Source organism: Vicia villosa, unplaced genomic scaffold, assembly GCF_029867415.1.
Source record: "Vicia villosa cultivar HV-30 ecotype Madison, WI unplaced genomic scaffold, Vvil1.0 ctg.002000F_1_1, whole genome shotgun sequence".
NCBI lineage: Eukaryota > Viridiplantae > Streptophyta > Magnoliopsida > Fabales > Fabaceae > Vicia > Vicia villosa.
Window position 1 is genome coordinate 142359 of NW_026705807.1, and position 15901 is coordinate 158259.

The 15901-nt window shown below is 42.0% G+C and overlaps 2 protein-coding genes across 2 annotated transcripts; both read left to right on the top strand.

Moving 5' to 3' along the window:
• The first annotated feature begins 24 nt into the window (after positions 1-24).
• On the top strand, positions 25-1833 carry LOC131637450 (uncharacterized). Its single transcript, XM_058908033.1, has 3 exons — positions 25-602; positions 717-1180; positions 1337-1833. The coding sequence occupies exons 1-3, from the start codon at positions 25-27 to the stop codon at positions 1831-1833; spliced, it is 1539 nt and encodes a 512-aa protein (XP_058764016.1).
• Positions 1834-2218: 385 nt separating this feature from the next.
• On the top strand, positions 2219-5434 carry LOC131637451 (uncharacterized). Its single transcript, XM_058908035.1, has one exon. The coding sequence runs from the start codon at positions 2219-2221 to the stop codon at positions 5432-5434; it is 3216 nt and encodes a 1071-aa protein (XP_058764018.1).
• Positions 5435-15901: the final 10467 nt, after the last annotated feature.

Sequence of the window (15901 nt, forward strand, 5' to 3'; positions counted from 1 at the left end):
TTTGGCTTTGTCTCCGACCAACACATGGCTCCACCATTGAAGACTGGTAGTCGCAACATTTCCTATACGTTTCCAAATCCGAATCTGGATTCTCTTGAATGTTTAGCAAAAAAGATCACGCCGGATGAATCAACCAAGTTCCGCGAGAAATATGGGTATATTCTGAGTCTTCTCAAGATGCCGTTCACCAAGTACGAGCAAGAGGGAGTTCATACCTTGCTTCAGTTCTATAATCCTTCCCTCCGTTGCTTCACGTTCCCCGACTATCTTTTGGTTCCCACATTGGAGGAATATTCTCTTTTCCTCGGTATTCTGATCAAGAAGGGAGAAGTTCCGTACTATGGCACCATGGAGGCTCCCACTTCCATCGAAATATCCAAGGCTCTTTATTTGAGCAAGTCAGTTGTCGATGCAAGTCTCTCCAAGAAAGGAGGTTTTCAGGGTTTTCGCATGGAGTTTTTGGTTAAAAGGGGTTGTGAGGCCGCTGAAGCGAAAGAATGGGACACTTTTAGGGCTATCTTGGCTCTAAGTATCTATGGTATCGTGATGTTTTCAAACGTGCCCGACTTTGTGGATATGAATGCCATTCACATATTCATTCTGTAGAATCCTGTTCCTACACTTCTGGGGGATGTTTATCACTCCATTCATCACAGGAATAGTCAGAAGAGAGGTTTGGTCAGATGTTGTGCTCCGTTGCTATACTGTTGGTTCAGATCACATTTGCCTGAGCGTGGAGCTTTCGTTGATAGTAGGCACACATCTAAATGGGCTGAAAGGATTATGGGGCTTAGGGCCAAGGACATTGTCTGGTATAATAGATCTTTAGATAACATGGAAGTTGTTATGAGTTGTGGGAAGTTCAACAATGTACCTCTCATGGGTATCAGAGGTGGGATCAATTATAATCCCGTCTTGGCTAGGAGAACTTATGGATATGCTTTTATCAATCCTCCTGAGCAAACTGAGATTGCTGAGAACATTTTCTATCATGCGGCCACCAACATTGGACAAATGGCAGAAGCTGTGCAGGCTTGGAGGAGTATTTGTTGGAGAGATAAGAAGCATTTTGGACAGAGAGACAATGCAACTTATGGAGACTATACTGAATGGGTCAAGACTGTGGCCAATACCCAAGGGATGCCTTTCCCTCCTAAGGATCCTTTGTACCCCCCTGCTGGTGAACAACCCAACATTGTCTCCATGCCTCGTTATAATCAAACTGTTGAGCAGAATCGGAAATTGACTGAACAAATGGAAACAATGCAAGTTAAGATGAATACTGATAGGCAAGAGAAGCTTTCTGCTCTTCATAAGTTGAAAATGAGAGAAATAGAGCTTGAAGAATTGTATGCTAGAGGAAGTACTTCTCAGAAAAGGCCAAGGGTGACTATAGACCCTAAATTTACTGAAACTCAAGAGAAGAAACTGAAAGAACATTACGAGGCTCAGTTGGCAGATTTGACTAAAAGACTCCAGATTCAGACTGAAAATGCCAATTCAGAGAAATCTCGTCGCAAGAAAGCAGACAAACTCTTGTTGGATCGCCAGAATACCATAGAGAAGTGTTATGAAGAGATCCGAAAGCTGAAGGGTCAGATAAGAGAAAAAGACCAGAGTAATGCCCAAGCTCAAGAAGAAGCCAGGTATTGGGAGGTGAAGAATCGCCACATGGAGACAATGCATTTCAGAAAAGACCTGCTGATTCAAGAGATCATTAAGAGGCCAACCCGTGTTGAGACCAAGAAGCTCTTTGAAGAAATGAAGACCTGGAGTGATAAGAACATTGGAGAGAGTCCCCTCCGTCATGTAGACATGGGGGATCCCGCTTAGTGATGACTTTGTTATTTGGACCACCACCAGACTTGTTGGATGGGGTTCTTAGTTCCATTTATTTGCTTTGTTGGCTCATGAGAGCGGATTGATTTGTGATTCTGATTATGTCAAAAACTTGGTTATAAATCTAATGGAGTTTTCTTATTCATCTTGGTGGTATCTCAGTTCATGCTATTATTTTGTGTTGTTGGTTTGAGACAAAGCTAAAGTTTCCTAAAAATAATAGAACATGACATATCCATGCACACATGCATCTCATGCATTCATACACATGACATGTACACCAGATGGTTTTCTTGCTTAACTGACCAGGTTTTCATCCACAACAATTGCACCTCCACCTGCACATCGCTACTACACAAGGGCTAATCATTCACTGCAAATGGATCAGTTAAGGGATGATCTTATCCAAATGAGAACTCAGGTCACCGCTCAGATGGCTCAGTTCATGGAAGTCATGCAAAACATGGCTGATCGCCAAGAAGAGCTTAGAATCAGGATGGACACAGTTGCTCAGGTTGTTGCGGACCCCCCGCAAAGAAATCCTGCTGATATTCGTGTCAATGGTGAGCCTGTGATCGGAGGACCTGGTGTAATTCCTCCTGCTGCTAATCAAAGTAATCCTCGTGGGCCTCCCCAGCCTACTCCTGAAGGACAAACCACACAACAAATCAGAAGGGTTGCTGCTATCCCCGTGTTGGAAGAGGACCGACATGAGGACTTGTTTCCTGAAAGTGAATGGGGATTTCCACATGATGCTGGAAGGATGTTTAGAGGTCTGGAAGAAAGGATGAGGGCCATGGAAGGCCAAGGACTTGGTATGGATATCAGTGATTTGGGTTTGGTTCCTGGCGTCCGTGTGCCACCGAAATTCAAAGTACCTGATTTTGAGAAATACAAGGGGAACACTTGCCCTAAGACACATGTCCGAGCTTACTATCGCAAAATGCATGTATACTCTGAGGACGAAGGACTGTTGATGCACTTTTTCCAAGATAGCCTGACTGGGGCATCCTTGGAATGGTATATGAGGTTGGAGAGAACTCACATCCGAAGTTGGAGGGACCTAGTTGAGGCCTTCATAAAGCAGTATCAGTATAATGTTGACATGGCACCAAATCGCACTCAGTTACAGAATCTATCCCAGAAAGCTAATGAGTCCTTCAAAGAATATGCACAGAAATGGCGCGAGTTGGCGGCTAGAGTCCAGCCACCTATGTTGGAAAGAGAAATGATGGACCTGTTCACCAACACTCTGGAGGGTCAATACTACTCCGCCTGCTCTGCATCCTCAAGTTTTGCCGAGTTTGTTATGATTGGTGAGCGAATTGAAAGTGGAATTAAGGCTGGTAGAATACAGAATCCAAGTGCTGCTAGTTCCTCCTCTGGGGCTGGTGGAAAGAAGCCATATAATGGGTTTGCTAAGAAAAGAGAAGGTGAAACGAGTGCTGCTTACTATGGTAAAGGCAAAAGCCAGGCTCATCAACAAGTAGCCGCTGTGACTATCCCAAATGTTCCCTTCCAGCATCAACAACAAGGGTATCAGCCGCGTCAGTATCAGCAACGGCCGAAATTGCCAGAAAGAGTTTTTGATCCGATCCCAATGACATACGCACAAGTATTGCCATATCTCCTCGATTTGAACTTGGTCCAATTGAGGACTTTGGCCACTCCTGCTAAGTTGCCTGCCAATTGGGATGCCAATGCAAGATGTGAGTTCCACTCTGGGTCACCTGGACACAATATTGAAAACTGTAAAGCATTGAAGCATAAAGTCCAGGATCTTCTCGACTCTAAAGCCATCGAGTTTACTCCTACTCAAGGACCTAATGTTGTTCAGAATCCTATGCCTCCCCATGGAACCCATGCGGCAAATGCTATCGAGGTTGTTGAAGATACTCACCTGGTTAAAGATGTGATCGAATTGGGTTCATTGTTGCCATTATTGAAGAAGGAATTGTTGAGGATGAGTCTATACGCTGGTTGTGGAAAATTCTGTACTAATTGCTTGGTCACTTCCTCAGTTTGTGATAAGGTGAAAGAAGGGATTCAACAGTTGATGGATAGTGGGTATCTACAGTTTGAGCGTGTGCGACGTCCTGAAATGGTTGAAAACGCAGTTAATGTGGCATCTATCCCGTATACTCCTGCCAAGATTCCAATTCCTGCCAGAGCACCTCCTTTGGTTATTACACTTCCTGGTCCCGTCCCATATAACAGTGAAAAAGCAATCCCATGGAATTATGGAGGAGAAGTTTTCTACCAAGGGGCCAAGTATGAGGTTAAAGCGCCGGTTGAGAAAGAAGATGTTGATAATGTTGTGGGCATTGGAAGAATGACGAGAAGTGGTCGTATTTTTAATCCTCCCCATAATACTCGTGATGACAATGCAGAAGCTCTAGCTCAAGCAAAAGGGAAAAGAGTGGTAGAGGATACAGTGGACCAGGGGCAAAGCTCTAATTCTGAAGATACTGTGGCCAAAGAGATGGAAGAGTTCCTAAAGATCATCAAGAAAAGTGAGTATAAAGTGGTTGACCAGCTGAGTCAAACTCAATCAAAGATTTCGATTTTGCAGTTGCTCTTGTGTTCAGAGACACATCGAAATGCTTTATTGAGACTTCTAAGTACTGCCTTTGTCCCCCCAGAAATCTCAGTGAATCAACTTGAAGGAGTGGTGTCAAACATCAATGCTGGTAATGGATTGGGATTCACTGACGCTGATCTGCCTCCTGAGGGCAGAAACCACAATAGAGCTTTGCATATATCAGTGGAATGTAAAGGGACTATGTTATCTCGTGTTCTCGTGGATAATGGATCTTCTATGAATGTATTACCGAAGTCGTCTTTGATGAGGCTAGATTATTCTGGTGTCAAGATAAGGCCGAGTGAATTGACAGTGAGAGCCTTTGATGGGTCCAAAAGATCAGTATTTAGGGAGGTTGACTTGCCGATAATGATAGGCCCTCAGCTCTTCACTATTACCTTCTTTATGATAGATATCCACCCGTCTTACAGTTGTCTCCTGGGACGTCCATGGATCCATGCTGTTGGGGCCGTGACTTCCATATTGCATCAGAAACTCAAATTCGCGACTCAAGGAAAGATAGTCACAATATGTGGGAAGGAAGAACACGTGGTAAACCATCTTGCGTCCTTCAAGTATATTGATGTGGAAGGAGAGGTCCACGAGACGCCTTGCCAAGCCTTTGAGGCTGTCCAGACTGTCAAGATCCCTTATGTTGACAATAAGAAGTTGGAGGCTCCCATGTCTTCACTAAAGGAAGCTAAAGCTGTGGTTGAATCTGGTCATCCTGAAGGATGGGGCCGAGTCTTGGATCTACCAATCAAACAGGATAAATGTGGGATTGGGTATCAGCTGGGTCAGAGTTCATCTAATGAGGCCTCCAAGAAGCCCGGAACCTTCGTTCCGATCAAGTTCTCTAGTGCTGGCATCGTCAAGGATCATATTTGTGCTGCTGATGATGATATGGACAGCGATTATGACATTGAAGAATGGATCAAGCCGTGTGTCCCGGGACAGAAGCTTCTCAACTGGTCATCTGAAGACATCATCTCAACTGCTCCTGATCAAAAGTAATACTGTTTGTTTTGTTTATCATACAATAATTCCTGTGTTCTGCCCAAGACACAGTGAACACATGTAGGGCATCATTTGTTGTTTTTCAATGTTAAAACCATTAATAAAAGGACGTTTTTGCATTCAAATATTTTGCTCCCTGTCTTTCATCTTTTTTTTTTACTTTTATATTTGTTTTAAATTAAAAAAAATAATAATAAAAAATGGCAACGTTTCTCACTCATAATCATCCCTCCATTCTAAAATAAAGCATAAATCATAATTCATGCAGATCCATCGCTCCTCCAGATTCTGTTGATAACGATCTTGCTATGCCTCGTTATGACTTCAACAATCCTATCTATACCGCTGAAGAAGGGGATGAAGAAGATTGTGAACTCCCTGATGAGTTGGCCAGATTGTTGAAACAAGAAGAGAAAGTGATCGAGCCACATCAAGAGCCTATTGAGACGGTGAATCTTGGCACCGAAGAGATGAGAAGGGAGGTTAAAATAGGGGCGTCTTTGAATGAGGATGTGAAAGAAAAGTTGATTGGAATGTTGAAAGAGTATTCTGATATCTTCGCCTGGTCTTATGAAGATATGCCTGGATTAGATACTGATATTGTTGTGCACAGGTTACCTCTTAAAGAAAACTCTCCACCGGTCAAACAGAAACTCAGGAGAACACGTCCTGACATGTCCAAGAAAATCCAGGAAGAGGTTCAGAAACAGTTTGATGCAGGTTTTCTTGCTGTAACAGTTTATCCGCCATGGGTCGCCAATATTGTACCTGTACCTAAGAAAGATGGGAAGGTACGAATGTGTGTCGACTATCGAGATCTGAATAGAGCAAGCCCAAAGGATGATTTCCCGCTTCCTCACATCGATGTATTGGTAGATAACACTGCTCAGTTCTCGGTTTTCTCCTTCATGGATGGTTTTTCAGGTTACAATCAAATAAAGATGGCACCCGAGGACATGGAAAAGACAACATTCATTACGCCTTGGGGCACCTTTTGTTACAAGGTCATGCCGTTTGGGTTGAAGAATGCTGGGGCAACATATCAAAGAGCTATGGTGACTTTGTTTCACGACATGATTCATAAAGAGATCGAGGTCTATGTGGACGACATGATTGCAAAGTCCCATACTGAAGAGGAACACCTTGTCCACCTGAAGAAATTGTTTGAAAGGTTAAGAAAATTCAGGTTAAGGTTGAATCCCAATAAATGCACTTTCGGAGTGAGATCAGGAAAGTTGCTTGGTTTCATCGTAAGTGAAAGGGGTATTGAGGTCGATCCCGCCAAGGTAAAAGCTATACAAGAGATGCCTGAGCCGAGAACTGAGAAACAGGTTCGTGGTTTCTTGGGAAGGTTGAATTATATTGCAAGGTTCATCTCACACCTTACCGCCACGTGTGAACCTATCTTCAAGCTATTGAGAAAGAATCAGGCAATAAAGTGGGATGACAATTGTCAAAAGGCATTTGATAAGGTTAAAGAGTATTTGCAAGAGCCTCCAATTCTCATGCCTCCAGTGGAAGGTAGACCTTTGATTATGTACCTGACGGTCCTCGAGAATTCAATGGGGTGTGTGCTGGGTCAGCATGACGAGTCCGGTCGAAAAGAGCACGCGATTTATTACCTTAGCAAAAAGTTTACCGATTGTGAATCAAGATACTCACTACTCGAGAAAACTTGCTGTGCTTTGGCATGGGCTGCTCGCCGACTGAGACAGTATATGTTGACTCACACCACTTTATTGATTTCAAAGATGGATCCGATCAAATATATATTTGAGAAACCAGCATTGACAGGAAGGATTGCCCGTTGGCAAATGATCTTGACAGAATATGACATACAATACACTACTCAGAAGGCCATTAAAAGTAGTGTAATTGCTGATTATCTTGCGCATCAACCTGTGGATGATTACCAGTCTATGTACTTCGAGTTTCCTGATGAGGATATAATGTGTGTGGCAGAGACTTCCAAAAGTCAAGATCAAGAGGAAGGACCTGAACCAGGGGCGCGATGGACGCTCGTGTTCGATGGTGCCTCTAATGCATTGGGTAATGGTATTGGGGTTGTACTTACTTCTCCAACAGGTTTTCATATTCCACTCACGGCCAGGATTTGTTTTGATTGTACTAATAATGTGGCTGAATACGAGGCTTGCATATATGGTATTGAGGCCGCCATTGATTTGAGGATTAAAAATCTCGCAGTGTATGGAGATTCCGCTTTGGTGATTAGCCAAATTAACAGAGATTGGGAAACACGCCACCCCAATTTGATTCCTTATAGAGAACATGTTGTGAAACTGGCTCAATATTTCGATGAGATCACTTTTGATCATATCCCTCGAGAGGAAAATCATTTGGCTGATGCCTTGGCCACTTTAGCGTCCATGTTCAAAGTCAAATGGGATAATGAAGCGCCCTCAATCGTGATCAAAAGGTTGGATGAGCCTGCATTCTGTGGTGTTATTGATAATGTTCCTGATGAGAAACCATGGTTTTATGACATTAAGAAATTTCTGGAGACCCAAGAATATCCTGAGGGTGCTTCCCTTACAGATAGGAAAACTTTGAAGAGACTGTCTGCCAAGTTCTTCATTGCTGGAGGTGTGTTGTACAAGAGGAACTTTGATTCTGTGTTGCTCAGATGCGTGGATAGACACGAAGCAGCAAAGATCATGCAAGAGGTGCATGAAGGATCCTTTGGTACACATGCAAGTGGGCATACCATGGCTAGAAAAATATTGAGAGCAGGTTATTATTGGTCGACCCTAGAACACGATTGTTTCAACCATGTGGTGGTGTGTTACAAATGTCAAGTGTATGCAGATAGGGTTCATGTACCTCCGGTTCCTCTGAATGTGTTGACATCTCCCTGGCCGTTTGCTATGTGGGGCATCGATATGATTGGGGAAATTAAGCCCACCGCCTCTAACGGACATCGCTTCATCCTCGTTGCCATTGACTACTTCACCAAGTGGGTTGAAGCTGCTTCTTATGCAAATGTCTCCAAGCAAGTAGTGACTCGCTTCATCAAGCACCATATAATTTGTCGTTATGGGGTTCCTGAGAGAATTATCACTGATAATGGATCCAACCTCAATAATAAGATGATGAAGGAACTATGCGAGGACTTCAAGATCACGCATCATAACTCCTCCCCGTATAGGCCAAAGATGAATGGCGCAGTTGAAGCGGCCAATAAGAATATCAAGAAGATTGTGCAAAAGATGGTGATCACTTATAAGGATTGGCATGAGATGTTGCCTTTTGCTTTACATGGTTATCGTACCTCGGTGCGTACTTCCACAGGGGCAACTCCCTTCTCATTAGTATATGGCATGGAAGCGATTCTTCCGGTTGAGGTTGAGATTCCTTCATTAAGGGTATTAACAGATGTGAAGCTCAGTGAAGCTGATTGGGTTCAGACCAGATTTGATCAACTGAACCTCATTGATGAAAAGAGACTAGCGGCCATATGCCATGGGCAAGCCTATCAAAAGAAGATGAAGAGAGCCTTCGACAAGAAGATTCGACCTCGACACTTTCAGGTTGGTGACCTTGTGCTCAAGAAGATCCTGCCTATTCATAACGATCCTAGGGGAAAGTGGACTCCGAATTACGAAGGGCCTTATGTTGTAAAGAAAGTCTTCTCAGGTGGCGCCATGATCCTCTCAACTATGGATGGCGAAGACTTCCCACTTCCCGTGAATGCCGACGCAGTTAAAAAATACTTCGCATAAACCTGATCAGAAATAAAAATAAAAGAAAAGGGAAGATCAGGAAAAAGAATGAAAAAGAAATAAAGTACACCCGCTAAGTTGAAAACCCGAAAGGGCGACTTAGGCAAAAAGGGGTCCTGGTGGATTGAAAACCCGAAAGGGCGGTCCAGGCAAAAGAGGGACAAAAAGCGAATGACTGCGTCGTGCATTGGATCCTCGAGCATAGTTAGTCACCACAATTGGAGGACTCAGAGGGGTAAAGGATCAAATTTATTCATCCATTTCTGAAAGCAAAATAGAAGGAACATGGAAGATCTGCAAGGCATAGCAAGATTGGAACCCAATGGAATCTTTTCTTACGTTGCCATGTTTGTAAATGCTGTTTGTTTTCCCTTTTTTGGCGGCCCACCTCCTTAAGGAGGCCGCTTCCTGATGTACTCGCCTATGTTAGGCATTTATTTCTTCATTAATAAAAAGATATTTCACTCAAATTTTGTTTTTACACCATTTTACTTTTACCATTTTGTTTACAAAAACGTCCAATTATTTTGGTAAGCATTGCATTTCTAACATCGAAGTCCTACAAAAAGAACATGATCTAAAACAGATAGAATTGCTCAAAGATTCTGAGTACTTGGGATGGTGGACGAGGTCGAACCATCATACCTGGGGCATATTTGCTTGATTTGTTTTGCAGGAGCCTTTTGATCCTTCAGCATAGTCAGATGCCAGTACCCACGCTTCAAGAACCCAAAGGCCCCCACTCCTTCAAGTACCAGAGTTTATTTCTCTGAAGAGCTCTCATCCAAGGATCAAATGCTCCGCAGTGTTGATTAGATTCCCTTATTCTTCGGCAGAGATGTGAAAGTTCAAAAGGGGAGGTGCAATCTTCAAGCTTCAAAACAAGATGACGATGCGGCCTCTCTGGTGTAAGTTCTCCCCTACAGAAGTGACACACTGGGGGGTCGTCCAAGAAACCATCTGGTGGCCTTACAAACAAGAAAGCAAAAAGAGTCCCCACAGAGTGCTTAGGACGGAGGGCTCCCTCCGATGTTCATTCATCCTCTCTTGCATATAGTAATCATCGCATTCGCATTGCATCTACAAAAAAGCGTAGCATTTCCATGAATATGGAGCATTACGCCGTGAAAAATCAAGCATGCATAAGCCAAGTTTGTTTGTGCCCCAAAGGCACAAGGTAATGTATATCCCCAGAAGAAGTCTCACTCCTGTGTGGATTGGATAAAAAGTCTTTCTTCGTCAAGATCGTTGTCTCTATGGTTTTTTCCCGTTGTTGAGATCAATCGTTTGGATAACCCATACTTTGTGTGTGGCAATTCGAATGATCGTCACTCTTGTAGAATTACACCCCGCCTTTTGGCCTGAGGGAACCATGTAGTTCTTACGTTCCATGAATAACAATACCTCTTTCAAAGTCCAGTGTTTACTGGCATCATCTAATAGAGTCTGGTCGTCACCAGTCCTCTCTTTGTATTCACTTTTTGTAAGTCCCCTTACTGGCTTTTGCATAAGGGATATCTCTTGCTTATTGCAAGTTTGCCTTGGTTATTTTCCCGTATGCTGCGTGCAGATTAGAGTGCGAATGAGGGTGGGCATTCAACCCATCTCATTTTTCAATCATTTGAAATCCATACTATGTGTGTGGCAACTCGAATGAATGCCACTCTTGAAGAGTACACCCCGCCTTTGGCCTGAGGGTTTTAGGAGCTTTAAATTAGGGCTTTTTGCTAGGGCCAAAATTAGGATAAAACAAATGCATGGTTGGGTTCGCATGCCTCAGACAAAGAGATTAGAGAGGTCGCGAAATATTTGTGCGTATGTATATGCTATTCGCTATTATCCAGGTCAAAAAGCTACGAACATGCTTGTAGCTAAATCGTAGCTAAATATCCAGAGTTTTACAGGTTCTGTTGGGGAAGACGATTGCGTGGCATTACGCCACTGGTTGGTTTAAATTTTCGCGCGCGTGTTAGCCCAGGGTCTTCGTTTCATATATTATTTTATTAACGCATATAAAAAACAGAATTGTGTGTTGGTTGAGATGGTGAGCGCGCGTGTGTTTGTCCCAAGGGTCCAGGGTTCGATCCCTGGCCCTTTGCATATATTTTTTCTGAACTTTCTCACATGATCCCATGCACCTGCACTTCTGTAGTCCACCATATACCCTCAGATCTGGACCACTAAATCATCACTAAACTTAAATCTAATGCCCAGAATTTAGTCCCTATGCCATGTACCTTAGTGATGATCACATTGAACCAAAATCTCTAATAAACTTGTATATTTTATTTAATTTATATATTTTAATTAATTCCTTTTAATATTTAATTATATAATAATAAATTATTTTTATAAATAAGTTAATATATATTATAAATGTTGAATTCCCAATTTATTGATTCGTCTCGATTAAATCCATTAATCGTGATGGGCAATAATCGATTTTATTTAAAATACTTATTTAATTTAAATAAATACTTTTATTTGGCTAAAGGGTTTCAACCATTTATATTGGTTGCGATGATTAGCCTATTTTCCTTATTTTAAATCATTATTATTTTTAATCGAATCAATCGATTACGAGGGGTAATGATACAAATTAAATTATTAAAATTTCTAAAAAATACTTTCATTCATTATTAGTAATAATTGAATCCATCAATTAAAATTGGTAATGATACAACTACTAATCTTTTAACTATGGTGATCGAATCTATTGATCATTGCGGTTAATAGTACATACTAAAATCAGGGTTGTACGCCCAAATCCTAAAACACTTCCCAAATCTAAAACATTCAAAACACTTCAAATTAAACTACGGATTTTCATCCTTATTCAAAACTATGATAGGCCATTCAAAAAGCCTTCAAACCATATCAAATCAAATTCTAATCCTAAGGGCGTACAACCCTTCCCCGAACTACGTAGACTCTGATCCTCCATAAGGAGGTACGTAGGCACTTGGCAACAAGGCGAGTCCCTTCCCCCATAAATCTCATTTTGTCCCGATTATGTTCCTTAATCATAAACCTTTAACTTTGATAATTTTTTCCATTTACCCTATTAACTTTCTGTCACCTTTCTTTATATTAACCGTATAATGCAAACCATAGGAAAGGGTTGAGGGTGACTAACACCTTCCCTCGACCTGAATATAGTATCTTACCCTGATCTCTTAACCGCGCGAGGTTTCCTATTCGCCTTGGCAGAATAGGTGGCGACTCTAATCTTTAATTTTTAGGGCAGGTTGCTACAGCTGACGACTCTGCTGGGGACAACTTAAAATGGTGAATACTATGCTCCTATAGGTTTTGGCAGGGTTTAGGTGTCGCAAATTTTTAGGGTTTGGCTAATTTGCCATTTTTAGGGTTTGTAATTATTTTTTATTTTTAAATTTGTTTTTGTCTAAAAATATTTAATTGTTTATGTTAATATATTTATATTTAACTGCCTGGTTGTTATATTTTTATATGCACTGTTGGGTATATTATGTCGTGTTAAAACCTAAGTGTGGGAGTTATCCTTGAGACCAGGGGGGACTTGAATCGCCTACGAGTCTCATTGATAACTCCACTCGGAGTGGGTTGAATATCCGGAAATGTCCAATACGAGGCTTGACCTTGTTGAGGGCAGGACTTGGTATTCAGCTGATCTCTCCGAGAACCTACCCCAAAAATTCGAACCTCATTGGATAAAATGAGTTGTTCTAAAATCCAAAGTGACAAAAAGTCTCGGAGGCTACGAACGACCCCATGAGACACGTGTCTAGGACATACCCATGGAAACGGTAGGCTCCCTAAAGCCGCTACGTCGAACCTATGAACCTAGGGCCTATGTGATTATGTGCTATATATATATATATATATATATATATATATATATATATATATATGTTGTTTATTATTTGTTTGTGATTTCTTTATTTTTTTTTCCATTCATCATGCATCATGTGCATTCTTGCATCATGTCTTATTCAAAAAAAAATAAGAGAGATAAAAAAAAAGAGATTTATTATATTTTATCCATAAACGTGGATAAGACATAAATACGAATAAAGCATATCATTCATGGCATGCACGTCATTTCCATGGCATTGAGAGAAGATTTCTCTTTTATCTCCGGAGCAAGGGATCATTGGGAAGGGTAACCTAACATCCCGATCGTCTTATCAAACAAGATTTCAGCAAAAGAAATCAATGGATCAGCTAGAACAGAATCAAGCCGCCCTTCGTGAGGAAGTGGATCAACTAAAGGTTAGTATGGAAGAGGTTAAAGGAGGTATGGCTCAGATGCTAGGATTCATGAAGGCCCTCCTAGATAAACAAGACAAGGCAAAAAAGGTTCAGTCTGGGGATACCCTGGTTCAGGATGAGATCCCCAACGACGAAAACCCGCTGCTAGGATTTGTTTCAGGATTTGGCCCGGCTAAGGACAGACCTCAGGTCCGATCTGTCAGGAGAGCTATCCAATTCCAAGAGAAAGGAGAGACCTCTCAAGAAGGATTTGTCCCCACTCCACAAACGAAAGGGACAACCCGCACAGTTCGCATTCCCGCTAACAATGTCCCTAAGGATGATGATCACCTAGATCTACAATACGGAGTACAAGAGGTGGACAACACTGACCAAGCACCTCGGACACAACAGTCTATCCCTAACTATGGGGAAGACTCCAAGGACAGTGAACAAATCAAGGCGCTAGAAGAGAGACTAAAAATGGTAGAAGGATACGATGTCTTCGACGTGGATGCCTTCGAAATGAGCTTGGTCTCAGACTTGACTATCCCACATAAATTCAAGATTCCCGACTTCGAGAAATACAAAGGACTCACGTGTTCGAGGAATCACTTGCGCATGTATGTGCGAAAAATGGCTGCTTATGCTCACGATCAAAAGCTGATGATACACTTCTTCCAAGATAGCTTAAGCGGAGCATCTATTGACTGGTACATGCAACTGGAGAAATCCTATATCCGAAGCTGGAATGATCTTGCTAACACATTCTTGAAGCAATACAAGTACAACCTGGACATGGCACCCAACCGGATGCAATTACAAAATATGTCACAGAAGAAGGATGAATCGTTCAAGGAGTATGCCCAAAGGTGGAGGGAAATGGCTTCTCGAGTCCAACCTCCCTTGATGGAAAAAGAGCTGGTGGACATATTTATGGGCACTTTGCAAGGACCGTACTACGACAAGATGGTCGGAAGCATATCTTCAGGGTTCTCGGACTTGGTTGTCATCGGTGAGAGGATTGAAAATGGGATAAAAAATGGGAAGATACAAGGGGCACCCTCAGGTTCCTATCACACAAAGAAGTCATATGACGGAAAAAAAGGAATCCAACACTGTGGGGGCAATCCTGGTTAATCAGACCCCAGTACTACAACGAAAGGATCAGCAAAAGCAACAGGGTGGCCAACACACTTGGAGGTCCAAGCCAAAACGATCATTCACCCCATTGCACATGTCACTGTCTCAAGCTTTGCAACGCCTGCTCAGTCAGAACTTCGTAACTCTGCTACCTCCATACTCAGCTCCAGCTAACCCCGCTCCCGGGTACAAGCATCATGCTAGGTGCGCTTATCATTCAGATAGTCCTGGTCATGATACAGAGGATTATGGACCGTTGAAGCACAAGATCCAAGATTTAATTGAAGAAGGGCTCATTGAGTTCGAAGATCCTCGCAAGTCTAATGCCATAGGTGGCTAGAAGGAGGATTTTCTAGATCATTAGTTTCGTTTTCATTCGCAATTTCTTTCCGTTTGTTTAAACATTGGTCTTACGACATATGCTATGTACCTTACAATAATCATTAATGCATTGCTTACGTTTGTCTTGATTTATTCCTAGTGTTCTCACTATATTTAAAACTGTGTTTTTACCTAGTTTTCATCTTTGCGATATTCAACTCTCGTTAAAGCTGTACACCTTTAGAGGGAGAATGACGAAAACGATACCACGATTTCATACATTACGCTTTCGAACAGACCGTGTTGACGATGTACAGGCATTGTTTCAATTCCTAAATAATGGAGATATAAGGATGTTAATCCCTCGTCAACCCCTTTGAGCCTAAAGAAGTAGGAGTTTTCCTTCATATAAAATAAAACCCTTAATACATAACCTGGGGTAGGGTAGCTGCTCAGTTAACTTAATTACTCCAAACTGTTCCTTTGAACATAATCACCGATGGTTCCCCGTCATCATTAAGTCTGGCAGTCAATAGCCGCAAAGAAAAAGAAAGCAATGCAAGGGCCTGCTAAGGCAAAACCTATTAAGGAGACTTAGGCAAAATTAGGGCATCCCGCTGACTGTAGTTTTAAAATGAACAGTTCAGGCAAAAGTTAGGGATAACAAATTCGAGAAGAGGTCACTACATACCCTCGACAAAAGGAAAATATTACAAGAAAGGAGGATGATTGCCTTTGCAAATAAACCTTTGGTTTTTAAACCATCATAAATATCAGTATTCCCAAAGTCTTTTGGAGCTTAAACGCATAGTTAACTGAGCATAGGACTGGAGAACATCACGAAGATGGGGATGGATACAAATAAACTTTGAGCCACTATCCTTTGTTTCTTAAAACCGTGAACCAGGCCACGTTACAACCCTCAAAAGCCCTAACTGAAGCATGGTTAGTTCGAAAGCATACCGTTACCAAAAGGTATCCCGACTCCTTAAGGTCTACTATAACTCTTGAGTTGATATCACTTTCT

Bases quoted from the DNA above. Each gene is read 5' to 3' on its own strand.
- LOC131637450 (XM_058908033.1), top strand. From the start codon at position 25: ATGGCTCCACCATTGAAGACTGGTAGTCGCAACATTTCCTATACGTTT. The intron at 603-716 runs GTAGAATCCTGT...CTGTTGGTTCAG, and splicing joins GCCATTCACATATTCATTCT to ATCACATTTGCCTGAGCGTG. The intron at 1,181-1,336 runs GTGAACAACCCA...TGAGAGAAATAG, and splicing joins TCCTTTGTACCCCCCTGCTG to AGCTTGAAGAATTGTATGCT.
- LOC131637451 (XM_058908035.1), top strand. From the start codon at position 2,219: ATGGATCAGTTAAGGGATGATCTTATCCAAATGAGAACTCAGGTCACC.